At 63.0% G+C, this 24,068-nt stretch overlaps 1 protein-coding gene across 1 annotated transcript; it reads right to left on the bottom strand.

The window, feature by feature from the left end:
• Positions 1-2,256: 2,256 nt before the first annotated feature.
• ARHGEF16 (Rho guanine nucleotide exchange factor 16) lies at positions 2,257-14,856 on the bottom strand. Its single transcript, XM_056128412.1, has 15 exons — positions 14,787-14,856; positions 10,720-11,297; positions 9,290-9,335; positions 8,452-8,621; positions 8,054-8,110; positions 7,520-7,680; positions 5,825-5,977; positions 5,444-5,573; positions 4,753-4,827; positions 4,578-4,670; positions 3,558-3,709; positions 3,121-3,309; positions 2,957-3,024; positions 2,735-2,836; positions 2,257-2,637 (listed from the first exon to the last, which is right to left on the bottom strand). The coding sequence occupies exons 2-15, from the start codon at positions 11,281-11,283 to the stop codon at positions 2,498-2,500; spliced, it is 2,100 nt and encodes a 699-aa protein (XP_055984387.1). The 5' UTR covers positions 11,284-11,297; positions 14,787-14,856; the 3' UTR covers positions 2,257-2,497.
• Positions 14,857-24,068: the final 9,212 nt, after the last annotated feature.

The raw sequence follows: 24,068 nt of genomic DNA, 5'->3' as shown, positions 1-24,068 counted from the left end.
TCTTCACAGCAGAAATGGGGTAAGGGGCCCGGCGTAGCTTGGTTGGGGACTGTCACACCACAGGGACCTGGGGCTGCAGGTTAGCATCTGGACTGGAGCCCTCTCTCTCCCCTTCAAAATCCACCCGTCACTGGGCCCCACTCCTCCGCGCACTGGGAAGTGGGTTCTGGGAAGGGCGGTCACTTGGACCAAGAGTAAGTGACAAAGAGGCAGGGGGCGGGGCCTGCTGGAGTTGCAGAACTGCACTGGGCGGGGCCTGGAGGGGGCGGGGCGGGGCCTGGAGGGGGCGGGGCTGCAGAGGAGGGGCAGTACACGGTGCTCGAGGATCGAACTGAGGACGCTGAGCACACACCCCCGCCCTCTGAGCCACTGTCCCAGCCTGGACTGATGAACTTTATAAACATGAAACAGGGAAACACAGAGAGGCAAGGGCTAAGGATGCTGACAGAGGAGGAACATGTGGAGCTGGCAGCCAGTTGAGGGCAGCGGGCAGGACAGTGGGTGGGCAGGATGCTTTCCTGCTACGAGGCTCACTGGGCTGGAGTCCCTGCAACACCAAGGGGCCCCCCAGGAGTGACCGCTGAGCAGGCCTAGGATAAGCCCCGAGCACGGCTGGGTGTGGCCCAGACACACACACAGGAAGGTCACACACCCAGGACAAACACACAGGAAGTTCACTGTGACTCAGGGAGCAGGACCGCAGACACCAGAGTTCCGTCTTGGACAAATGTAAAGTGCCAGAACCAGAGCAAAGAGAAGCGAGACGGCAGCTGGACAGCCACCCTGATCTGCCTTGGATGGGTCAGTCATTCTATAAGATTCCCTAGAGAACCTGTTGCCAGAAGCCGGTGTGCCTCTGTCACTCTGCCTCTAGTGCTGATGCAGAATTCCCAGAGCTGCAGAGGGCATCGACTCAGCCCCTAGGACTGGCCATGGTCTGCTGAACCCCAGAACAGTGAGAGCAGGGGTGGGCTGCGCCTACCCAGCCATGGGCTCCTTCCTGCTCTTAGGGGGCCCTTCCCAAGGGAGACAGGGGGTCTTCGCCTGCCAGACAGGGGCGCCAGGAGCCCTGCCCGACTAGGGGTGGTGGGGACGACAGCGAGAAGGCCCTGACACTCGGGGGACAGGACCAGGATGAGCCCCCGGAGATGTGGGTGGGTGGAAGGGGGCAGAGCGGTTGGCACCTGTGCTGTCCAGGCTACAGCCCAGACTCGGATATGGGGCCGACTCGGCGCCCACTAGGGGGCGGCAGAGTGACTTGTCCATGTGGCAGTGGCATCTGCGGTGCCCACAAGGCGCCCAAGGCCCGGATGGAGGCAGGGTGAGGCGTGAGCCTGGGGAGGGGCCAAACACAGACCCGCTCACTGTGCCAAAGCCAGGGCTGGCACCTTGCTCTGCCCAACCCCAGTGGGCACAGGCCTGGGGGTGACTCCGCCCATTCCTGAGGAGGCACCTCAGTGGGGAAGGGGTGCGACCCCCTCCAGGTTAGGGGTGCCCACTCCTGGCTTGAGTAGAACGGCTGAAGTCCAGCCGCGGATGTCCCCTGCTCAGGGTCACAGAGTGGAGGGCAAGGGTGAGGGTGTGACCCCCCAGACCCTCAGTTCCAGTGACAGGGCGTCGGAGCAGGCACAGTGGGGACAACCACTGTCGGTATCTGGGCCGACACAGAGAATGCCCGGTGTCCAGCTGGTCAGAAGCGACCCCGTGCACACACACCACATGCCCGGCCAGCTGCATCAGGCCAAGATCACGTGGTAGTGCAGCCCAAGCCCCAACTGAGGCCCCCCCAGGGACAGGGCAGCCCTGACTATCTCTGACCTAGGTCAGTTGGGGTAGGGCCCAGCGGTGGGGCTCACCTTTGGGGTCCCCTGGGACACAGCAGTGGTATCTGGGCCCCCGCCCCTCCCCTTGGGCAGCTGCATCCTGGTCCTGGCCCATCCTGGGAGGGACAGGACACCCCAAAGTGACCACACAGCACCAGGATGGTGGCACCCTAAGTGTCTGCACAAGAAGTGCAGGGATGGGCTGTAGTGACTGCACACGGGCTGAGCTGCCAGAGACCCCACGTGTGCGAGGAATGTTTTAATGTTCTAGAAATGTTGAGGTCACAGTCTCAGTTCCACTCGGGGCACGGGGTTTCCCTAGACAGTCCCCCAGGGCCAGCCCCCATCAGCTACCGGGGCGGGGCAGTCACTGGAGCAGAGGAATCGGTCTCATAGCACTCCCCGAGGTCTTGGCCTGGGGGTGCTGCTGATGCCCTGGGAGCTGATCTGGAGAGTTCTCCTGGGGGCAGAGCTGGAGGTTGTTCCCAAGGCCAAACAGGAGTGGTCCCAGAAGGGCTGGAGTGTGGTCCCAGAAGGGCCGGAGAGTGCTCCCAGGGGGGCTTGAGGGTGCTCCCAAGGCCGAACTGGAGTGCTCCCAGAAGGGCTGGAGGGTGCTCCCAGAAGGGCTGAAGAGTGCTCCAGGGGGGGCTGGAAGGTGCACCCAGGCCGGGTGCCTACACATCCGTCTCCAGACGCAGCCTGGCCATCCGGCGTACATTGTCCTCCACGGCCACACGGCTGGTGATGCTGCAGGCCACGTCCTCTGGGAACCAGCCCGTCTCGCCGTCCCGCAGACGCTCCCCGTACAGCCACCCTGGGAGCATGGGGCCTGAGCACGGGTGCACGAGCCCCGTGTCCCTGCCCTGCGCCCCCATTCCCGGGCACACCGCCCATGCCTGGCCCCGGCTCACCATCCTCCTGCTCCAGGACGAGCACCACGTCTGCCTGCTGCAGGCTGATCTCGTCCACCTGCTTGGCCAGGTAGGCCCTGGTCACCTCCACCTGCAGCAGGTCTGGGGACACAGTGACAGGACTCAGCCAGCTGGTCCCTCCCAGTGCCCCCCAGGGCAGGGCCCCGTGTCACAGCCAGGATGGGGGGGGAGTGGGCATGATGCAGACCCGCCGGGCCTCACCTCCTTTGTTGGGGGACCCCTGCTTCTCCCTCGGGCTGAGAGCCGTGATCCACCGGGCCCGGTCGCTCCTGGGGACAGATGGGGTCAGTGCTGCACCTGGCCGCTCTCCATACAGGCGATGTTTCCCAGTGCCCGCACCCCCACCCCGCATCCCCCCTACTCACGCAGATTCTGCGGCCAGCAGGAAGCTCTCCCGCCGGCCCTCACTGTTGCACTGCAGGGTCAGCCGGAAGGGGTAGGGCACTGACGAGCTGCGGCTGCCGCCCCCTGGGAGGGCCGCCTCCCCCGGCTCCAGCCTCTGCACCGAGATCTCGTCTACCTGCGCATAGTCCTGCACCAGGAAGCTCTCCTCGCTGTGGACAGACATGGGCAGAGGGGCCGTGGTGGGCACATGGCCACAGAGACACAGTGGGCAGGGACACAGGTCGCAGTGCACAGACGGGTACAGGGGCTGCAGTGGACAGACAGACACAGGCACAGGGGCCGCAGTGGACAGACAGACACAGGCACAGGGGCCGCAGTGGACAGATGGACACAGGACTGAGTGGCCAGACAGACTGGGCTGAGTGACAGAGGTGCATGGGCCCCGGGCAGAGCACACCTCTTCTTCTTGGTGAGCACCAGCACATCATTGAAAAGGAACAGGTAGGCGGTCGGCCGGCTGCCCAGCTTCCGGAAGAGCCCAGCGTCCTCCACCAGCAGCAGTTCCCCGCGCCGCCGAAGCCAGCGGGACGCCGAGATCAGCGGGAGGGACTGCGGGCGGACACGGTGAGGTGGGTGGGCTGTGCCTCACAGGGCCCTCGGGCGCAGCTGCCTGGAGCCTGGCCTGGCCCAGCACCCTTGGGGCAGGGGTGCCAGCAGGTGGCAGCGTCTCTGCCAGAGCCCCGACAGCTGTCCCACCTGAAGCCCCCCCACCCCAGGCACCATCACACTTGAAGCGTGAGGCCCAGAGAAGACTGCAGGTTTCACCCTGACACCTCCTCCCGAAAGTCCCCCCATCTACTCTAACCCTCACCTGGAACCTCTTCCAGGAAGCCCCCATGGCCCACCTAGAGCCTGGTCCCCTCTCCACATGGGGCCTGCCCCGTCAGCCCAGGGTACCAACAGTCACACGCTCACAGGGGCCAGCCCACAGCTCAGCCCGCCCCAGCCCTGCGTCAGCCCACAGCTCAGCCTGCCCCAGCCCACAGCTCAGCTCACCTCAGCCCACAACTCAGCCCATGGCTCAGCCTGCCCCAGCCCTGCAGCTCAGCCCGCCCCAGCCCTGCCCCAGCCCACAGCTCAGCTCACCCCAGCCCACAGCTCAGCCCATGGCTCAGCCCGCCCCAGCCCTACCTCAGCCCACAGCTCAGCCCGCCCCAGCCCTGCCTCAGCCCGCAGTTCAGCCCGCCCCAGCCCTGCCTCAGCCCACAGCTCAGCCCGCCCTAGCCCTGCCTCTCAGCTCACAACTCAGCCCTCCCCAGCCTGCCTCAGCCCGCCCCAGCCCTGCCTCTCAGCTCACAACTCAGCCCTCCCCAGCCTGCTCCATCCCTGCTCTCAGTATGGGCAGGACTCCTGGCCCGGGCCAGCCCACCCTCTGCCCTGCAGCCCAGGGGACTTGGGTGGCTGCTGGTCGAGCTACCTTGACTTTGCTGAAGTCCAGCTGTGTAGACAGTCTGTACATGAGCTCCGCGCGCTCCATCTTGTGGGCCCCCTCGTTACACTTCTTCACCAGCTGCAGGGGTGAGGCAGGCTGAGTGCGCAGCCCATATGCGGTGGGGAAGGACCTCAGAGCTTCCCCTGCCGCCCGGTCTCACCTTGCTGATGGCCTTGAGGGCTCGGCTGGCGGCCTTGTACCTCTCTGGGTGTCCCTGAGACTTGAGGCAGAGAGTCTGCAGAGAACACCAGAGAAGGCTTGGCCCAGGGCTGAGGGCTGTAGCTCAGAAGGGCCCCAGCACCCACACTGGGCCCATCCCCCCAGGCAGCCCCAGATGGAGCCGTGGGCTCAGCAGCAGGAGCCGGGGCGGCCACTCGCAGACGTGCTGGCTGGAGGGGCCTGGGGGACGCTCTGCAGTCTGGTCTTTGTTCTGCCCACCCGGCCGGGCCAGCAGGGCCAGCGCTGGGCACGAGTGCCCTGGGGCCTTCTGGGCTCCTGCCCGTTGGTCCCGCGTGTGCTGCGCAGTGCACACGTGTGCGCAGCCTGGTGCCTGTACACACGTGTGTACTGCATGCTGGTGTGTACATGGGTACATGCACGTGTGCCCTTCCCCCCGGGGCCCCCAAATCTATCTCCGACCCTGGGGCAGTGGTGGGGGCCGCACCAGAGCCACAGCCCGGGTGCCAAGGGGCCGTGACGGCCATGTGCTACAGGGGACCCAGCTGCCACTTACTGGCGTGAATGAGCCCCCGGTGCCCCCCAAAATATCCCAAGGGGTCCAGAGGTGAGAACAGAGCAGAGGGGAGGCTCCGAGCGCCCGGGTGGGCGGGCCAGCTGGGGGGGGTACTCACGTCCGTGAGTAGCGGCAGCCGCGTCACGCGCTGCATGGGGAGGATAAGGAAGGAGATCAGGGGGAGCCCCCCACACGCGGGCCGCCGCTCCGTCTCCCGCAGCACATCGCGGAAGGCCACGTTGTTGCTCCTGCCAGGACACAGGCCGGGCTCAGCGGGCGGACGGCACCCAGGGACACAAACCGGGGGTCAGCGGGGGGTAAGGGCAGGCGGACCGGGGGATACAGGCTGGGGCTCAGTGGGGGACCCGGGGACACAGGCCTGGGGCTCAGTGGGGGGCGGATAGGACTGAGGACACAGGCTGGGGCTCAGCGGGGGGTGTGGGCGGGATGCAGGACACAGGCTGGGGCTTAGTGGGGGCGCGGTCCAGGCAGCGCTCACATCAGCTTCTGCAGCACCCTCTGCTGGTAGACCTCGTTGGCGCAGTAGAAGACATAAGGGTGGAAGTGGTGCTCCGCGTGCTCTTCCAGGATGTCACTGATGTCCTCCACACACACCTGCTCCTTGTGGCGCTGCTCCAGGGCCTCGAAGAACCTGCGGGGCACACAGACACGTGCACAGGCGTGCACACGCCAGCTACATGCACATACATGCCGTACAGAGGCAAACATGACATGCCAGCTACACACATCACACAGAGGCAAACATGACACACCAGCTACATGCACACACATGCCACTGATGAAACATGACAGGCCAGTTACACGCAAAGATGTTGCACAGATGCAAACAGATCATCTACACACAAAAACATGCCACAGATGCAAACAAGTCAGCTGCACGCAAACACGTTGCACAGATGCAAACACATACCAGATACACACATACATGCCACACAGATGCAAACATGGCAGATACACATACATATCATGTACACACATACAGGTGACACAGATGCAAACATGGCAGATATACATGGCACACCAGATACACATACATGCACACCATGCAGCGCACACCACATACACATGCATGAACACACCACACATACAAATGCAACCAAACACACACAGGCACACACCAGATACGTTCATATACCACATGGACATGTGCACGTATGTGAGTACCAAAAGGCATATGTGCAGGCATGAACCCACAGACACACGCATGCACACATTCAAGTACCAAGCACTTACAGGCATCAGAAACACACAAGTACATAGGCACCATGCACACACCAGATATATACAACACATGTGCCACAGACATGCACACACATGAACACACAACGTGCATTATGGAAGCGTATGCATGCACATATATGCACAAAGCACAAGTCCAGAGACACATGCATGCACAATACACACGTAAGTGCATACACACACACACCCATGCACCCACATCACACACAAGAGCACACTCACACTTGTGCACACACACAGAAGGATCCTGGGAAGACCGGGTGGCACGCAGCGGTCACGCAGCAGTCATGGGTCCCAGGCAAGGCTTGGCTCCCCAGCCTGGGCTGACTTCCTGTCACTGAACTTGGGCACCAGGACCTGATGCTGGGGGTGTGACTGCTACTGGCCTCTCCGCCTGACAGACCAGGTTGGGCCCGGGGTCCCCTGAAGTGAGTACTGGACGCCTACTCTCTGTTGGGCTCTGCCGAGAGGAGGGACAGGGCTGTCCCCAGAACCCCTGAGTCCTACAGGGTAGAGTGGGGGGTATTCCTCAGAGGGGACAGAGCTACCTGCCCACCCGCCGGGGAGTGACCAGGCCTGGTCACCATAGCTGGGGGGCTGAAGGGCTATGGTGTGGTGGAGGCTGGAGGTGCCGGAGGGCCTCAAGGGTCACCCCTGCACAGAATCCTGCAAAGATGGGCAGCCCCACCCTGCCCCCTGTCCCATGATCCCTGCCCCGTGACCCCACCCCCATGGTCCCACCCCTGTGACCAGGCCAGCTGCCTGCCCCTGCCCCACAGTGGCCTGACAGCAGAGCCCAGCACCCTGACACCCCAGCCCTGGACCCCAGAACTTGACCTAGCACCCCACGACCTTGGCATCCTGAGACCCCGTCATCCAGACACCCAACACCCGGCCCCCGGAGTGCCTCCTGGGCACTGTTGCCCAGACCCACCGCTGGCTGGCGCGCTGCACGTCCAGGATGTTGGAGAAGAGGTGGTGGAAGTCCGTGGGCGAGACAGCGGCCCGCAGCTGCGGGGACTGCAGGAACTCGGCCACCAGGATGCCCAGGCTGTGCTGGTACGAGAACTCCGACGTGAGGATCTCGAAGATGGCCTGCGGGGACAGCGGCACTGTGTCCATGGCGGCCAGTGGGGACAGCGGCATCGGGTCCATGATGGCTAGCGGGGTCAGTGCAGCATCATGGCCATGGTGGCTGCGGGGTCAGTGCAGCATCATGGCCATGGTGGCCGCGGGGTCAGCGGGACTGTGTCCCCTGTGCACAGTGGTGTCGGGGGTGCCCTGGACACGAAGCCCAGCCCCGCGAGGCCAGGCACAAGGCTCCCGGCCAGGCTGGCTGTCGCGAGGGCCAGCTGCAGGGCTGGAGCCAGCCAAGGGCCACTCTGGCTATCCTGGCTACTCTGGTTCTGGGCAGGGCCGTGCCGTGGACGACCCCCACCCGCCATGTCAGCCACAACCCAGCCCTCACCTCCTGCCTCTTGCGCTCCTCGGCGGACAGCTGGTCCAGGATGCCCAACTCCACCACCTGGGGGCACAGTGGGGTCAGCGCAGACCTGTCCCCTGGCCCTGACCGCTGCCAGGGAAGGGTGGGGAGAAGGTGGGGCAGAGGGGCCCTGCCAACCCAGCTCTAGGGGTCAGAGGGGAGGTGGGGGCGCAGAGGGAAGGCAGGGGCAGGGCACAGAGGGAAGGCTGGACGGGGTGGGGGGTCCCAGCCTGTCACCCATGGGTGCGGGTGAGTCAGGGTCTAGTGCCCACGCCCCCTGACCATGTCCCTGTGCAGCCACGACCGAGCCGGGGCCAGGACCTGAGAGGGCAGGAGTGGCGGTGGGGACGCCGGCTCTCAGGGCCCTCCTGGAACATTTCTACCTCTGGGAGCTGGCTCCAGGTGAGCTGCGGGGGCCGGTGGGTCTTGACCACGATGGGGGTGTCCACCTTGCGGGCCCCGCCAGGGCTGCAGGGCTCAGCCGGGAGGTCGTCGTCCGACTCGTGGCTGGTGTTCAGGCCGCGCTCCCGGATCTCCTGGTAGAAGCGAGGGTCTGGGGAGAGAGGTCCGTCACCGGGGTCCTGAGCCGGCTGCCCCAGAGGGCACATGCCAGCTTCAGACTGGCACTGACCAACTGTGTCCTGAGTGGGGGAGTCTGGGGGGGCAGTGGGCACAGACCACGTGGGCTGGGGAGTACCCTCTTGCTCCTGGCCAGCCCAGATGGTCCCACTCAGCGTCTCTGTCCCACCTACCACCCCCACACTGTCCTGTCAGAGGCAAGGGGCTCACCAGGGGAGAGGGGGACCTGCCAGTGCAGGCCCTTAGCCGTGCCAGTCCTGTGGGCACCCCCGCCCCCAGAGTGCCCTCTCGGGGCCCTCCCCAGCCCTGCTGAACCCCAGAATCTGACTCCCTGGCCAGGAACCCAGTCAGGCCACAGTCCAAGCGCCTCCCTGGCTGGACTGTCAGCCCCGGCCACTCAGCACCCTGTCCCGAGTCTGGTTGGACCAAAACAGGGAACTTTCCAGAGCTTTCTAGATCCCTCAGAGCACCACCGGACCTCAGTCCCTGGGGGGGGGGGGGGTCAGGTCAGCATATGCCTCAGGACCCTCCTCCCTGCCTGAGAGAACCTGGGACCCTCCTCCCCGCCAGGCAGACCCCTGGGCCCTCCTCTCCACCTGGCAGACGCCGAGGAGCCCAGCCTGGTGGCCCTGTGCCACTCACCGTCCTTGAAGGAGCCCTTGTTCGCGCGCTTCCGCCCGAGAGTCTTCTGCAAGGGGAGACAGAGCCACGCAGCCAGTCAGCAGCAGGACAGGCCCACGGGTCCTGCAGCCACTCTGCTCGCTGGGCTCCATGAGTGTCTGTCCCACCAGGGATGAAGGACAAGGGTGCAGCAAGGGACTCGGGACAGACAGGGAAGGCAACAGAGACAAATGATCCCAGAGGGGCTTCCTGGAGAAGGCAGTAGGGGTGAGCACTTCAACAGGGAGAAGCGAGTCAAGGGGGCACAGAGAGCCCCCCAGAAGGGTAGAGAGGCAGGAGGGGGTGAATGAGCCCAGTCCCAGTGAGGCACAGATAAGGGGCAGACAGCTGTGCCTGTTGCAGAGGTGCAGGGGGCAGGCTGGCCTGGGGGTCCACACGCTGGCCCGTTCCTTGGGAACCTCCTTGTCGAGGCCGCCCTCCCCTCCTGGCTTCCCAGCGCTGGTGCCCAGGACGAGTCAGGGCCTGAGAACTCCCTTGCTGGTCTGGAATGTGGGGCCCTGCCCTGCCTCCAGGTTCCACCCGGGGCTCGCCTGTTCCGGGGGCTCCTCTGCCGGTGGCACCCACACAGCCCTGCTCAGTGCTCGGGAACACCCCTGCCCCATCGGAAGGTCTCAGGCAGCCGCAGTTGGTGGGTGTGCGACAGGGGGAGCTGGGCCGGCCGTGGGGGGACTGAACTTGACCTGGGCAGACTCAGGCTTCGGGTCGCAAGGCCCTCACTGGCCGGGCCACGGAGGCCAGTGAGGGGGCTTCCAGCTCCACGCTGCCTGGCCAGAGCGCCCAGGGCAAGGGGAGCGGCCCTGGTGTGCCCACCGCATCCCAGCCCCCGGCTGGCTTGGGGTCAGTCGCCCTATCCTCACAGAGACCGGGTTTGGCCCTGCCACCAAGGCCACGTCTATCGGGCTGGCCTCGCCCAGAGACAAGCCCCGCCCCGACACACTCCCAGACCCGCCCAAGGAAGCCCCGCCCCCGGCAAGCCCTGCCCCAACACAGCTCTGGAAGCACCAAAGGAAGCTCCGCCCCGACATACCCCGGAAAACCACCCAAGGAAGCCCCGCCCCCACACCCCTGGACCCGCCCAAGGAAGCCCCGCCCCCAGCAAGCCCTGCCCCAACACAGCTCTGGAAGCACCAAAGGAAGCTCCGCCCCGACATACCCCGGAAAACCACCCAAGGAAGCCCCGCCCCCACACCCCTGGACCCGCCCAAGGAAGCCCCGCCCCCAGCAAGCCCTGCCCCAACACAGCTCTGGAAGCACCAAAGGAAGCTCCGCCCCGACATACCCCAGAAAACCACCCAAGGAAGCCCCGCCCCCACACCCCTGGACCCGCCCCAGGAAGCCCCGCCCCCGACACGGCCCCCAGGAAGCCCCGCCCCGGAAGCAGCCCCGCCCACCTTGCTTTTGGCCACGCTCCGCGCTGGCTGGCAGGGTTCCTCAGCCAAGGCCTGAAGCTTAGGGGTCATCAGGCTGGGGTCCTCCTCGCCGCGAGGGCCCCCCAGGCCCTTCATGGCTGCCCGGTAGCTCTGGTTCCGCAGATTGCGGCGCAGGGCTCCCCCGGAGCTCACGTCCACGTCCATGTCGTCCAGGGAGCTGGGTGGCGGCTGGAGCAGGGGCTCCCTGCGTGCAGCCTCCTTGCTGAGCACCGCTGCACCGAAGCTCTGGTGGCGGGCGGGGGTCTTAGTCCTGCTGGACGCGGCCAGGCCCTTGGGGATCAACTGCTGGGTGCCCATCTTCAGGGCCGCGGGGCTCTCTGTGCTCAGGATCACGGGGCCGGTCCCCGCGGCCTCTGGGGGCCCCGTCGGCGAGGAGTTGGCGGGGCCGATCCGGATGCTCAGGGTGCTCCGCACCATCGGGAGTGCGGGCACGGGGTGGCCCTTGGCGTCCAGCCGCAGCTCTGAGTGGAAGCGGTATTCGGGGAAGCCCTCCTCCAGGGGGCTGTTGGAACATTTCTGAGCCATACTGGGCGCCGGTCCTGGGGGGGGGGGGGAAGGGAGAGGCCTCAGGATGGGGCAACTGCCCTCCTCAGAGGGTAGCTCGGCTTCTGGCCGGGCTCACCCTGCTGGGGTCAGCATCTGCCGGCCCCTTTCTCCTGGCCAGCCTGCATGGGTCATAATGGTCTTCCAGGGACAGGCCTGAAGCAGGATGGGTGGGCACGAGAGCCTGAGGGGAGGTGGCGGGTGTCCCACTCTCCCACCTCCCCATCCTTGCAGCCCCACCCTCCTTAGGCAGCTTGGGTGCCTCCCGTGGACGGCACTCCCCAACAGCCCTCTCCAGAATAAGGCTGCTCTGAGCACTGGGACAAGACCTTGGGGACAGTATGTGGGGCTGCAGGGACTCAGGCCAGGGTGACAGCCACCCGAGAGTGCCCAGGCTTCCCCGTGAGGGCAGTGCCCCACACACCCTTGGCCTTCCTAGTTGGGTCCCCCATTCCCCCCTCACTACCCTGCTCCATGAAAGTTCACACCCTCCCACCAGCTGAGTTCAGAGTGGGGGAGGGGGAAGACACTTGGGGGTCTTGGGGCTCTGGAAGCTGCCCTTTAAGTCTCTCCCAAACAGTCTTCTATGAGCAAGCACTCCCTCCCGGACCCACTCTCTGGCAGCCGGGGTGGGCTAGACCCAGCAGTGGGCAGTGTTGCAGGAAGGAGGTGCCCAGCCCTTGGACAGTGACTGCCCCTTGGGGTCTGTGTCGCAGGGCCCAACCATCACACTGCTCCGTTGGTGTCTGGCCGAGCCTCCCTGCCAGCCACCCCCACGCCAAGGGCGGCCCACACATTCCGGGGATGTTCTGAGTCACCAGCCAAGGGTGACTGCAGCCATACACCCCCCCCCCCGCCGCCCGCCTCCACCAGCCGGGGGTGTCACTGGGTCCTATGTCCCCACCCCTGTCATGGTGCCAGCACACTCGGCCGGTGGCGGAGGCAGATGTTTGCCAAGTCCAGCAGAGGCTGGACCACACCCGCGGGTGGCGGGCACCAGGTTCTGGGACGACGGAATCCAGGTGTCTGCCCTGGGGCTGCTCTGCCCCACGGGTAGCCCCCAGCACCACAAAGCCCTTGATCCCTTGCTCCTGCCTTGCCTCTCCCTCTCTGCCCCCACCTGACCACCTGACACGCCCCGGCTCTTGGTCCAGGTGGATCAGGGCCCGCGGCTCAGCCCCGCCCAGCAGAGGGCAAAGTCGCTGGGGCCGGAAGGCACCAGGGAACCTGTCCGGTGAGCCACAGACCGAGACCCACAGACCAGGGACAGCAGCTGGGACGGGTGGGTGGAGTCATGGGCCAGGCCGTCCTCCCGCCTGAGTGCAGCGCAGACCAGCTGGGCCGGGCGCAGGGGTCATCAGCATGCCGTCCCCTGGCAGCCCCTCCACCTCTGACTATCCCCTGCCTGATGCCCCCACACAGGCTCACAGCTGCCTCCGATTTCTAAGCAGCACGACCCGCAACCCCCAGACGCCCCCTCCGGCGTCCCACTCCAGTCGTGTCCTCTGGGCCCACCATAGGCTAGTGGCCCTGGGTGGGGCTGGGCCGAGCTAGCAGGGCGGGGGCTGCTCCCTGCTGTGACGCTGGCTGGCCCTGAGGTGTGACTGTTTTAGGCCCTCCCTGGGGGTCCCGAAGGTCTCGCCTGTCCTCCTCCCAAATGACCATCTCTGTGCTGTCCAACGTGTCTGGTGCCGCGGCCCAGGCTGTGAATTAACAGCATAGAGACCGGGAGCCCTGCTTCTCTGACCGCTACTGCCCCGGGCCAGGGTCAGCACAGGAGCACTCGCGTGCACACACGCGCGAACACGTGTGTCACAGAACCCACGCACACAGGTAGGCACAGTGTACACATGAGCAACGTGCGCGTGGGTAAGCGCATTATGTCTGTGCGCACGCTAGACCCGTGCTATAGGTAAGCACACAGGCACAACACACAGGAACAAATACTTGCACTCATGTGAGAACAGACAGGTGAGAACACATGAATGCGTTCATGCATAGAACATAAATGCAGGAACACGTGTGTGACCAGAGGTGAGTCTGTATACATGCACACATGAGCAATGCACACACCTGGGCAAGCAAACCGGCAGGAGTATATGCATGCACACAGCAGGAAAATACAGATGTGTACACATGTGCACAACTATGAGCATGCGCGAGTCATGCATACACCTGGGTAGGCACACACATGGTCTGGCAGGCCCTGGAGAGCGGAACATGCCGCTCCCCTCCTCGGGGGCTGGTAGGGCCCTGAGCTGGCGGTGGGCTCGGCACCCACCCGCCGGTCCAGTCGGGCTTCTGGTCACTGCTGTGCTGGCCATCTCTAGTCCACAGCACCCCGTGCACCGCCCCTCATCCTGCTGAAGCCCCTGGACAGCCGAGACTGCTCCAGCGAGGGCACTTTGGTAGGTCACCACTCTGCAGCCCTCAGCTGGCTCTGCCGGGACACCGCCTGTGCCCGTGACATTCTGGCTGCCACTCACTGCTTCACACCCACGGGCAGTCCCACAACAAGGAATTCTCTGGAACAAATGTCCCTCAGGCTGGGCGGCGCCAGTCAGGGCTGCCCCGGATGGGGTGGGAGACCCTCCCGGCTGTGTTCCGTCTGGCCGCCGCCCGGCGGGAGATGCAGCGGGTGTGCCCTGTGCTGAGCGGGCACTGACCCTGCCCATCCGGCTGCCCCCTGCGCCTGTTACCCAGGTTGCCGATGGGTCCAACAGTGGAGAGAGAAAGTGACTCAAGGGTTCAGTGGCTAGCGGCAGGTGAGCAGGCCAGCTGGCCTGACCCAGACCTGCCGCTCCAGGGCCGGCCACACTGGGAGATGGGCACAGGTCACTTGGAAACCGAAAGTAACTCCGGGTGGCCGCACCCAGAGGTAGGAGCCCACCCCCGCGGAGACCCAGAGCCCCCCACAGGGTTGCTCAGGGGGAAAGGGGCACGAAGCCCTGGGACGGCCAACACAGGTGGCCCCTGCACCCCCGTTCTCCAGGGACTGCCGACACCCCCCCCCACTCCTGCCCGCCAGCCCAGGGGAGCCCTGGCGAAGGGGCTGAGACACCCCCCCCCCCGCAGACGCCCACCCGGCCCCCCAGGCAGGCCCGGAACAGCCGCCAGCCCCGGGAGCTACAGACAGGTGGAGGTGGGACAGGAGACCCCCAGGCCAGCCCTGGGCTGCGGCTCCCGGGTCCCAGGCAGGGTCTGTGCTGCCTGGATGCCGAGGGGGTACCAACCCCGCGAACTGTAAGGGGGACAGGAGGCAGGTGGACAGGTCTGCGGGACTCCGCTTTGGGGTCTGACTCCTGCTTGCTCGGGGGTCTCGCTGCCAGGAGAGCCGGGCCAGGCCTAGGGGCGGCCCCGGGCGCAGGCGGGCGCGGGATGGGGGTCTCCGGGTCCCCCGGCGGCCGGCCCCACCCGCGCTCCTCCAGCCCGGCTCACCTGTGCGCGGGGCCCGCGCGTCCCCGCCCCCCCGCGCCCCGGCTCACCTGCGCCGCGCGCGGGGCCCAGCGAGCGCCCGGGGCCAGCCGTGGACTCGGCGCCCGGCCGGCCGGCCCCTCCCCGGCCCCGCCCCGCCACTTCCTGTCCCCCGCGGGGGGGGGGGCTCGGGAGGCTCGGCCCGGGCGCCCGCACCTGGCTGGCCGGCGGCGCCACGTGACCCGGGGCCGGAGCGCGGGCCGGGCCCCGCCCCCGCGGCCGCGGGGTCCCCGCGCCCCCTCCGAGAAGCCCTCGGGCCGCCCGCGGGTCCGTCCGTCCGCGCCATGGCCGGTCCCCGCCCTAGGATTCCTGGAGCGGCCCAGCCTCGCCCCGCTCTCGCCGCCCGCACCTTGGAACGTCGGGGGGCGGGACCGCCCGAGCCTTCCGCCGACGGGGCCGACCGGGGACGGAGGCCGGCGGCTGGACCCGGGCCCGCCCGACGTGCCCGCCGCACTCACCGAGGCCTCTGCCCGCCGCGGGCCCGACGCCGCGCTGCGCGCCCCCAGCCCTGGGCCGGGCGCCACCCGCGAGTTGCAGCAGTTTTCTTTGCTTTCCTTGGTGCGTTGTTTTGAGCCACCCCCGGCCGTGCCCAGGTGTTACTCCTGGCTCAGCACTCCGGGGTCACGCCAGGTGGGGCTCAGCGGAACCATACGGCGTGCGGGGATCGAACCCCGGGCAGCGGTGTGCGGGCAAACACCTGCCCGCCGGCCTAACGCTGCGCCGTAGACAGCCACGCCCACCGGGACAGAAGTCCCGCCCTGTAGGAGGAGCCATTGTGTGGGCGGGGCCTGAATATCTCCTCCCCATGGGGAGAGCCCAGCTCTGTGGGAGGGGCCTGTCTGTCTTTCCTTTGTGGGAGGAGCCCAGCTCTGTAGGTGGGGTCTGAATGTCTCCTCCCCATGGGCGGAGCCCAGTGTGTGGGCGGAGCCTGTCCATCTTCCCTCTGATAGGAGCCCGGTCTGTGGGCGGGGCCTGAATGTCTCCTCCCATGAGTGGAGCCCAGCGTGTGGGCGGGGCCTGTCTGTCTCCTCCCCATAGGGGAGCCCAGCTCTGTGGGAGGGGCCTGTCTGTCTTCCCTTTGTGGGTGGAGCCCAACTCTGTGGGTGGGACCGTCTTCTCCCCGTGGGAGGAGCCCAGCCTGTGGGCGGGGCCACATCGCTTTTCCTGTGGGAGGAGTCACTGCTGGCCTCGCCTCTGACAACCTGGACCCTGATCTGGGTGCCACTTTGCCCCAGTGCAGGTGGCTGAGATGGTGCAGACAGTGGCTACTGTGGCTTCCCGGGCAGCGAGCTCTTCGCCTCCTCCAGGAGGAGGACCTGTTCTTCCGGCTCGGCTCCGGCTCCGGGTGTGTTCAGGGGCCTGGGGAGGAGACACGTGGGCGGGCGTGTTTCCCAGCCTCGTTTGTTTATTTTTTAGAATGTGGGCGCGACCCTGTAATTGAATGAGGGGTCTTGACAGATCTGGAACCGGTAAAAAAGCTTACAGGAACTCACTCCAGACTTGGCTGCCTTGGACCTGAAGACTCCAGCCCTTAGCTCCTCCCGCGCTAGCAGCAACCCCAGGAGCCCCAGAAGGCCCCGAGCTCAGGACACGCAGGGTGTGTGCTCTGGTGGAGGTATTTTCACTGGGCACGCAGAGTAAAAGTGTATTTCCGAACGACTACATTTTTATCCCTCAGTCCTCAACACATAGGTATCAAATTAGCATAATTTTGGATCAAAGTGCTAAAACGTTTGATGTTTAGTAATTGCTGTTATCTCTTCATATTTGTTTTTGGGCCACACCCAGCCTTGCTTAGGGCTCAGGGATCACAGAGCCAGGGATGGACCCAGGCCAGCTGCAGGCAGGGCAGGCCTCTTCCTGCACTTTCTCCCACACAGCCCTCTTCCACAGAAGCCAGCGAAGGCCTTCACCCATCTCCCTCCATCACCATCGTCTGTGAAGGCAAACGCCAGTGGGGGGTTGTATGTTCATTGTGGGGTGACGGCTGTGGCTGATCAGTGTTGGGGTGATCAGTGCTCCAGCGGTGCTGGGGACCAAACCTGAGCTCTCATCCGCTTCGCTGGCACTTTAGCCCTTGGGCGTCTCCCAGGCTGTGAGTGGTCCATTTATTTATTGACTTACTTATTTCTGATTTGGGGGCACACCCTGCGATGCTCAGGAGTTCCTCCTGGCTCTGTGCTCAGAGGAACCTATGGGATACCAGGGGTGGAACCAGGGTCAGCTGCGTGCAAGGCAGGCATCCTCCCCGCTCTTCTCTTGCTCCCACCTTTTGCACAAACATATGCACTTTTTGTAAGCAAGAGCTAGTATGCATCTGATGCAACTTATTTAATTGCAGAACATCTAGAAAGCCCCTGAGTGATAGTAGATCCCCTTAGTCTCTATTAAAATGTCAGAAAGAGTTCATGGGAACAGAAATTCACAGAAGTCTTTTATCAAATGATACTGTTTCCAAGGAACTGCTGGACTTGGTAACTGGCCTGGCAGCGCTTCCGGCCAGGAGTAAGGGCAGCCAAGCTTTGCGATTCAATGAAACAACAGCATTTCTGACACACAGCGGGGACTTTAGGCAACATGTTTGGGACGGGGGCGGGGTGACGCATCCTTGAGGAGTGAGAGATGCGTAACATGGAGCCGACGAATGCTTCCCCAGGTAAACTGGAGCAAAACTGGTGTGAGGGCCGGGAGACAGTGCTGGAGCACGCCAGGCGAGACACCATGGGCTGGAGTTGGATTTGCAGGAAAAGTTGACGCCAGGCTGGAGAGACAGAACAGCAGGGAGGGGCCTTTCCTGTAAGTAGCGGGCCTGGGTCCATCTCCAGCATCCTCCAGGGGGTCCCAGTCCACCCGGAGTGACCCTGAGCACAGAGTCAGGAGTAAGCCCTGAGCACCATGGGTGTGGCCCAAAAGCAAAACCCAAAGCAGTCAGAGCTGGAGGCTGCAAGCAGAGCCCCTGCGCCCCCGCTGCGTCCTCGGGGAGCCCCAGATATCCCAGAATTGGGCATTGTGCTTCATGATACTTCCAGAACGAGGCACTGTCGATGCTTTGTTCCTGCTCACAGAGGCGGTGACCCGCGGGGCACAGACTCCCAGCCCGCGCAGGGAGATGGGGAAGCGGAAAGATGAAGTCATAGTTTTTGACTGAGCAGAAACCCAATTTTGTTGATTTTCCTCCAGTGACATAGGACTGTGTTATTTGTTGGGTCTTTTTTTTTTTTTAAGTCCAGTTATTTAAATCTGTTGCTTCAAGGAAAAAATTGTAGTGTGTTTATGTTAAAAGATTCAATCAGAAGCTTTTCTGAAAACAGTTAACAAGGCTGAAGAGGGCGGGAAACACTCTTAGGCTCCAGACGAACTTGCAGAGGAGATACTTCCCAGAGAGCTGCTGTGAGAATCTAAGGAATGGTCTGGAGTGTCTGAGATGGTTTCAGAAACACCCGCCTTTAACTGTGGATTCGAAAGCCCCAGAGTCACCTTCATCACTGAAGTCACTCAGGCAGAGAGGGGCAGGAAGAATCCGCCAAGTGACCAGCGACACAGGTCCCTAGAAGCTGCCACATGAATCCTGACAGGGAATTAGGACAGGGTTCCCGATTGTTCCTGGAATGGCCCGGAACTTGCTTCCTCCTGCCACTTTGCTCCTCGTGTCTGTGTGCAGCCTGGTTCTCAGGAGTGCTGATGAGGCTTGGGGCAAAGTGCTCCCTGCTCCAGACGGCACCGATGACACAGCCTGCCGCCACAGTGCACCAGGAGCCCACGCCCACCCTCAGGCCCAGCACGGGCCAGCTCAGCCCCTGCAGGCTCTCTCCTGGGACCCTTCTGGGCCAGCACTGGGCCGCCCTAGGAGATGGGGTTGAGGTGACAGGGGACAGCAGCCAGGAAGTCAGCACAGGGTCTGGGAATGTACATCGTGTGTAAGTGCGCATGTGTGTACACATGTGTCAGCGTGTGTGCATGCGTGTGCAAGTCTGTGCATGTGTGCACATGTGTGAATATATGCATGTATCTGCACAGGTGAATGTGCACAGGGGCTGAGGATGTACATTGTGTATAAGTGCGTATGTGTGTACACGCGTGTCAGTGTGTGCGCATGCGTGTCAAAGTCTGTGCATGTGTGCACATGTGTGAATGAGTGTATCTGCACATGTGAATATGCGCATATGTGCTAATGTGTGTATGTGTGTACGTGCATGTGTGTGTGCACATGTGTGTGTGCATATGTGCATGTGTGCACACAGGTCTGCCTGTCCCTAGCAGGAGAGGCAGAGTTGGAGGGAGCCGGCTGGAGCCAGCGGTGGCTGGAAGGGAGTGGAGGGGAGGTGCATTCCTGCGGTGGGAGGTGGGGATGGGGTGGGGCGGGCGGCCTTGGTGGTGTTGCTACGCAGAGGAGTTTTGACCCGGAAACAGCAGGAGTCACTCAAGGTTCCCGCAGAGGCCCAGGGGTCTGGGCGGGCAGCAGAGGGGCGGGACAGAAGCCCCAACGGAAGCAGATGTCCAGCCTCCAGCACCCAGGAAAGTGACTACATGGCAGTTTTAGCGAGGCCTTTCTTCACTGTTCACCTGAGTCCACATTGCCAGGGTAAAGCCCCCTACACCCACCTCGCTACCTCGCTCGCACCCTGGCATGTTCCTCACAGCACCTCAGAACGCGCATAAAGTCCCCTCCAGAGGTGGCGGTGGCAAGGGCTCACTCCTGCCTCCTGCAGGTTGGCCTCTGCTGACACAGCCTCTTTCTGCCACAGGGCTGATGGGACAAGGCAGCTCTGCCCCGTCAGGGTCGGGGACCCCGGCGGACCCCAGGGACTCAGGTTCGAGGGGCTGAAGCCTCCCGCTGCCCCGTCGTACATTTGGGACTCTCCATCCACACAGCCTGCTGCCTACGGACGCAGCGGGCCGGACCCAGGCTGGCATAGATCTCAGTCTCCTGGTGCCCACGCCCGGAGGACTGGGACAGGAGCTTGCGGCCCAATGCCAGGCCGGGATGCTTCTGGCTCCACCCCAGCGTGGCATCTACTTGGATGCTGTGGTTTGGGGACATCCCTGCCGGGCTCCCCTGTGGCCTGCCAGCTTCCAGCCCACGTCAGAGTCTCCCTGGCACAGCTGGGTCAGTTGCCACCGAGTTAGGCCCAACAATGCGTCAGTCCCACGGTTTTGCATCTGTGGGGGGTGCTAAGGTCTTAGAGCCAGCAAAAGGCAACTCAGAAGCCACCGCAGCAGGAAAGGTGAGTGGCTGCTGCCCTCTTATGGTCACCGTGGGAATTACACCCAGAGACCCCACCTGCAGGAGCCCCGTGGTCCAGACGCCGGGATAAGGGACACAGAGAGCACCAGAATCTCGTCCTCCCTTGCCCCCACACAGACCCTCACTGGGGCTTCCCAGGAACCCTGGCTTCCTTGTGTGAGTTAGCCCCACCCGGTGCTGACAGCCTCCCTGGGGGTGCTTAGCATGGAGGGGGACGTGACCCCAGCATGAGGCTCGGCCTCCTGGCTCCGCCGCACACCTGAGCCAGGGATGTGCCTGTAGGGGTCTCCCAACCTGGGGGGCACCTCTGTCCCCTGGCAGATGGCATGGGCCTGGCAGAGAGAGTAGGCAGGGCACTCACCAGCCGCCTGGGCGAGCCTGGGCCTCCCTGGGCACTGCCTCCCTGGGGTGCTCGCAGGGGGAGTGGGCGTGGGCCCTGCCCAGGGGTAGGAACAAGGCCTGGGGCCACACTCCAGCACACACTAAACAGCGTGTCTGCTATTGGCTGCCCAGGGAGGCAGCTGGAGGCCGGCAGTGCCCACATCCTGGCAGTGCCCACAGGCCGGCAGTGCCCACAGGCTGGCAGTGCCTACATCCTAGCAGTGCCCACATCCGGCAGTGTTCGCAGCCAAGCACCCCGCAGGAAGCCTATTTTTTTTTATGTAGGAGAGTTGCTATTTACTCAGCCATTGATTAAGCTGACTGAAGTAGTCATGAACTCCACATTACTTTAAAAAAAATTTAATTGAGTATTGTGAGATAGACCATTACAAAACTGTCCCTAATTGGGTTTCAGTCACACATTGACCCAGCACCCATCCCTCCACCAGCGCACATTTCCCACCACCAATGTCCCCCGTTTCCCTACCACCATCCCCCAACATGCAAGCCCCCCACCCCAGCCTCCCTCTATGGGAGGCACTTTCCTCTTGCTGTCTCTCTCCTTTTCCTTTTCTGAATTATGGTTTGCAATACAGGCGTTAAGAGGTCATGGTGTTTATTCAGAGCGTTTGGTATTTTTATCAAGACGGTAAGGCTGGAGTAGCTTTTTAACTGGGTGGCCGCTTTGGGGTGTGGATGTGACTGCCGAGGCTTCCGGAAGTACAGGGAGGCGGGGGGTGCTAGCCCATCCCAACCCCAAGAAAGCCTGGAGATTTCAGTCACAAAATCTGCATACCAGAATTTTCAGCAGATTATATCTCAGTGAGGTTCATCCTGAGATGGTGGAGTCAGGCCCGGGGTATGTGGCAATTTTGCATTGTGGGAGCAAGCGGCTCCCGGGGGCTCTGCTTGGGTGGGCCCCAGGCTAACCTATGCCCCACCTCCGATCTGCCCCAGTCTGTTCAGCCATGTGCGGGTCCGAGATAAACTGTGGTTTTTGATCTCTTTCGAGATTTATTTATAGGTCTCTGAAATGTAGCACTGTGGCACTGTCCTCCCATTGTTCTTTGATTTGCTCAAGCAGGCACCAGTAACGTCTCCATCGTGAGACTTGTTGTTATTGTTTTTGGCATATATATCGAATACGCCACGGGGAGCTTGCTAGGCTCTGCCTGCGGGCGAGATACTCTTGGTAGTTTGCCGGACTCTCCGAGAGGGACGGAGGAATCGAACGTGCAAGGCAAATGCCCTACTTACTGTTCAGGGTCTCTGAAATAAGGCCAATAAATGAGCTTGTATAGCTGAGCTAGAGGGGGTTTGTGGGTGTGGCTCCCACATACCTAACTTTTGGCCGTTTAATTTCTTGGTAAACTTGGCTCCAAGTTGTTGGGGTCCGGCCAAAGGCACAGTGGCAATTGGGGTGTCAGGAAGCCTTCAGGCACCATCAGGCTGCTGATGCACCACTAGCCCCATGGGTATGGGTTGACCTGCTGGCGGCACCATGCCCCAAGGAGCCTGGCCTGACCCGAGCTCCCATCTCTGAGGGCAGCACTGATGTGGTGGCCTCGAGCTGTGTCCTGCCCACTGCCCCCTGCTGGCCCAGGGTGTGTCAGAGGATGGACAGCACCACAGTGCCCTTTCTTCTCTGTCCACTGACTATCACTCTGGGGAAGGTTGAGCTGACCTCAGCAGGGTGGGCTGCCGGCAGAGGCGCCCTGGCAGGGCCTGTCTGGGAGCAGCTGGTCACTCCTCCATGTGCCCTCACTGGACTATCCCTCCAGCCTGTGCAGGCATCCTCTGAAACCAGGCAGGAGTGAGTGGCCTGGCCCAGGGGCCCAGACTCTGAGCACCCACTGGGGAGCACTTCCAGTTTCCAGAGGGAGAACTTTTATTTATTTATTAAAATTATTTTTTGTTGTTGTTTTATTTGGGGGCCACAGCTAGCGGTGCTCAGGGTTTCCTCCTGGCTCTGCACTCAGGGTTCCCTCATGGAGGGGCCCAGGGATGCCAGGACGCGGGTATGGGATACCGGGATCCAACCCAGGTTGGCAGTGTGCCAGGCAAGTGCCCTCCCCGTTAGACTATTGTTCCAGCCCCTAAAGGTCGAAATTTTAAAACTGCTCAATGCGGCCCCCATGGGAGAGCTGAAATGTCCCATGAACCGAGCCCAGAGCCGCGGGCCCAGAGGAAGTTTGGAGCCAGCTCCGGGCGCAGGGCTGGGACTCCTGGTTTCAGAGCCCTCAGCACAGTGCTCCTGTGCCCCGCAGAGGCCAGCCAGGACTGCAGGAGGTCTTGCCAGGTGTGTGAGCAGGGGACTCAGGCCCGGGGGCAGTGGGGCACAGACGGAGCCCCGGGAACCTCGGACACCGCCACCTCTGGGCGCGCCGCGTGCTGGGAGGGCAGCTGGCGGGCAGAGGAGGGCCACCCACAGGCCACTGGAGCCAACCCTGAGTCACAGGGCATTGGTGGGGCCAGGGCTGGGCTGCACGGTCCCTGCCAACTCCCCAGGACTCGGCTCTGGCAGGTGAGGAAGCCCACGACTCCCCAGCCCCACACCGCACGGCAGCCAGAGACCCCCAGAGCAGCTGCAGAGAGGGGTGATGACGGAGCAGCAGAGCTGCACAGGGCGAGGCAAAGTGGCCTGAGCACTTGGAGGCAGGAGCAAACCCCAGAGGAGCAGATCAGGAGCCCTCAGCATGGGGGTGCAGAGAGAAGGTGCTGGAGGGTCAGCGCTGGTCCACCGTGAGGCCGTGGACGAGACGAACCACACACGAGCCCAGGAGTGAGCGGCTCCAGCCTGTCTAACTCTGTGACATGCCACAGACATAGACTGGGAGCATATGCATGTGTGTGCACTCATGCATGTATGTGTGCATGTGCAGTGCAGATGTATGTGTGCGTGTATGTGTGTGCACATGTTTGTGGGGGGGTGTGTATAGTGCAGACGTGTGTGCACAAGTGTATGTGTGAGTATATGTGCCTGTGTATGCACATGTGCATTTGTGTGTACGTGTGTGTACATGTGTGTGTTGTGCAGATGTGCATGTGCGTGTTTGTGCGCATGTATGTTCCTGTGAGTGTGCATGTGCAAATGTGTGTGCATGTATGTGTGTGCATGTGTGGTGCACATGTGTGGGTGTGCATGTGTGTGAGTGTGCATGTGTGTGCACATGTGTGTGCATGTGTGTTGCAATGTGTGTTTGCATGTGTGCACCAATGATGGGAAAATCTCAAATGTAGGCAGAGCCACAAGGTCACGGTGCAGAAGCCTCTGAGCTCACACATCAGCGCAGGGACGCGGCCAGGCCCAGCATTCTGAGGTGAAGGCTCAAATAGGGTGTTTGGGGGTAGGAGAAGCACCGCTTGCGCGAAACTGTATCCATCCTCAATCCAGCGTGTTCTGGGCGTCATCCCAAGCATCCTGCACACTCAGGCCTTGCAGTTTGGAGCTTGGCCTGGCAGGGGTGTGGCCCATGGCATGCAGGGACCATGGGGTGCCCTGGGACCAAGCTCAGGCCTCACACATGCCTGGCTGCCCTTCCCACCGAGAGCTCTCATTTCTGGACAGTGTCCTTCCTTCCTTCCTTCCTTCCTTCCTTCCTTCCTTCCTTTCTTTTTGTTTTTTTTCCCACAAAAGATGTATTTGTTTATTTCTTTCTTTATTTTG

This window comes from Sorex fumeus, unplaced genomic scaffold (genome assembly GCF_029834395.1).
Source record: "Sorex fumeus unplaced genomic scaffold, SorFum_2.1 ptg000064l, whole genome shotgun sequence".
NCBI lineage: Eukaryota > Metazoa > Chordata > Mammalia > Eulipotyphla > Soricidae > Sorex > Sorex fumeus.
This window is presented reverse-complemented; position numbering and strand designations above follow the sequence as displayed.

Bases quoted from the DNA above. Each gene is read 5' to 3' on its own strand.
- ARHGEF16 (XM_056128412.1), bottom strand. From the start codon at position 11,283: ATGGCTCAGAAATGTTCCAACAGCCCCCTGGAGGAGGGCTTCCCCGAA. The intron at 5,574-5,824 runs GTGAGCGCTGCC...GTGTCCTGGCAG, and splicing joins AGGGTGCTGCAGAAGCTGAT to GAGCAACAACGTGGCCTTCC. The intron at 2,638-2,734 runs GTGAGCCGGGGC...CCATGCTCCCAG, and splicing joins CGTCCTGGAGCAGGAGGATG to GGTGGCTGTACGGGGAGCGT.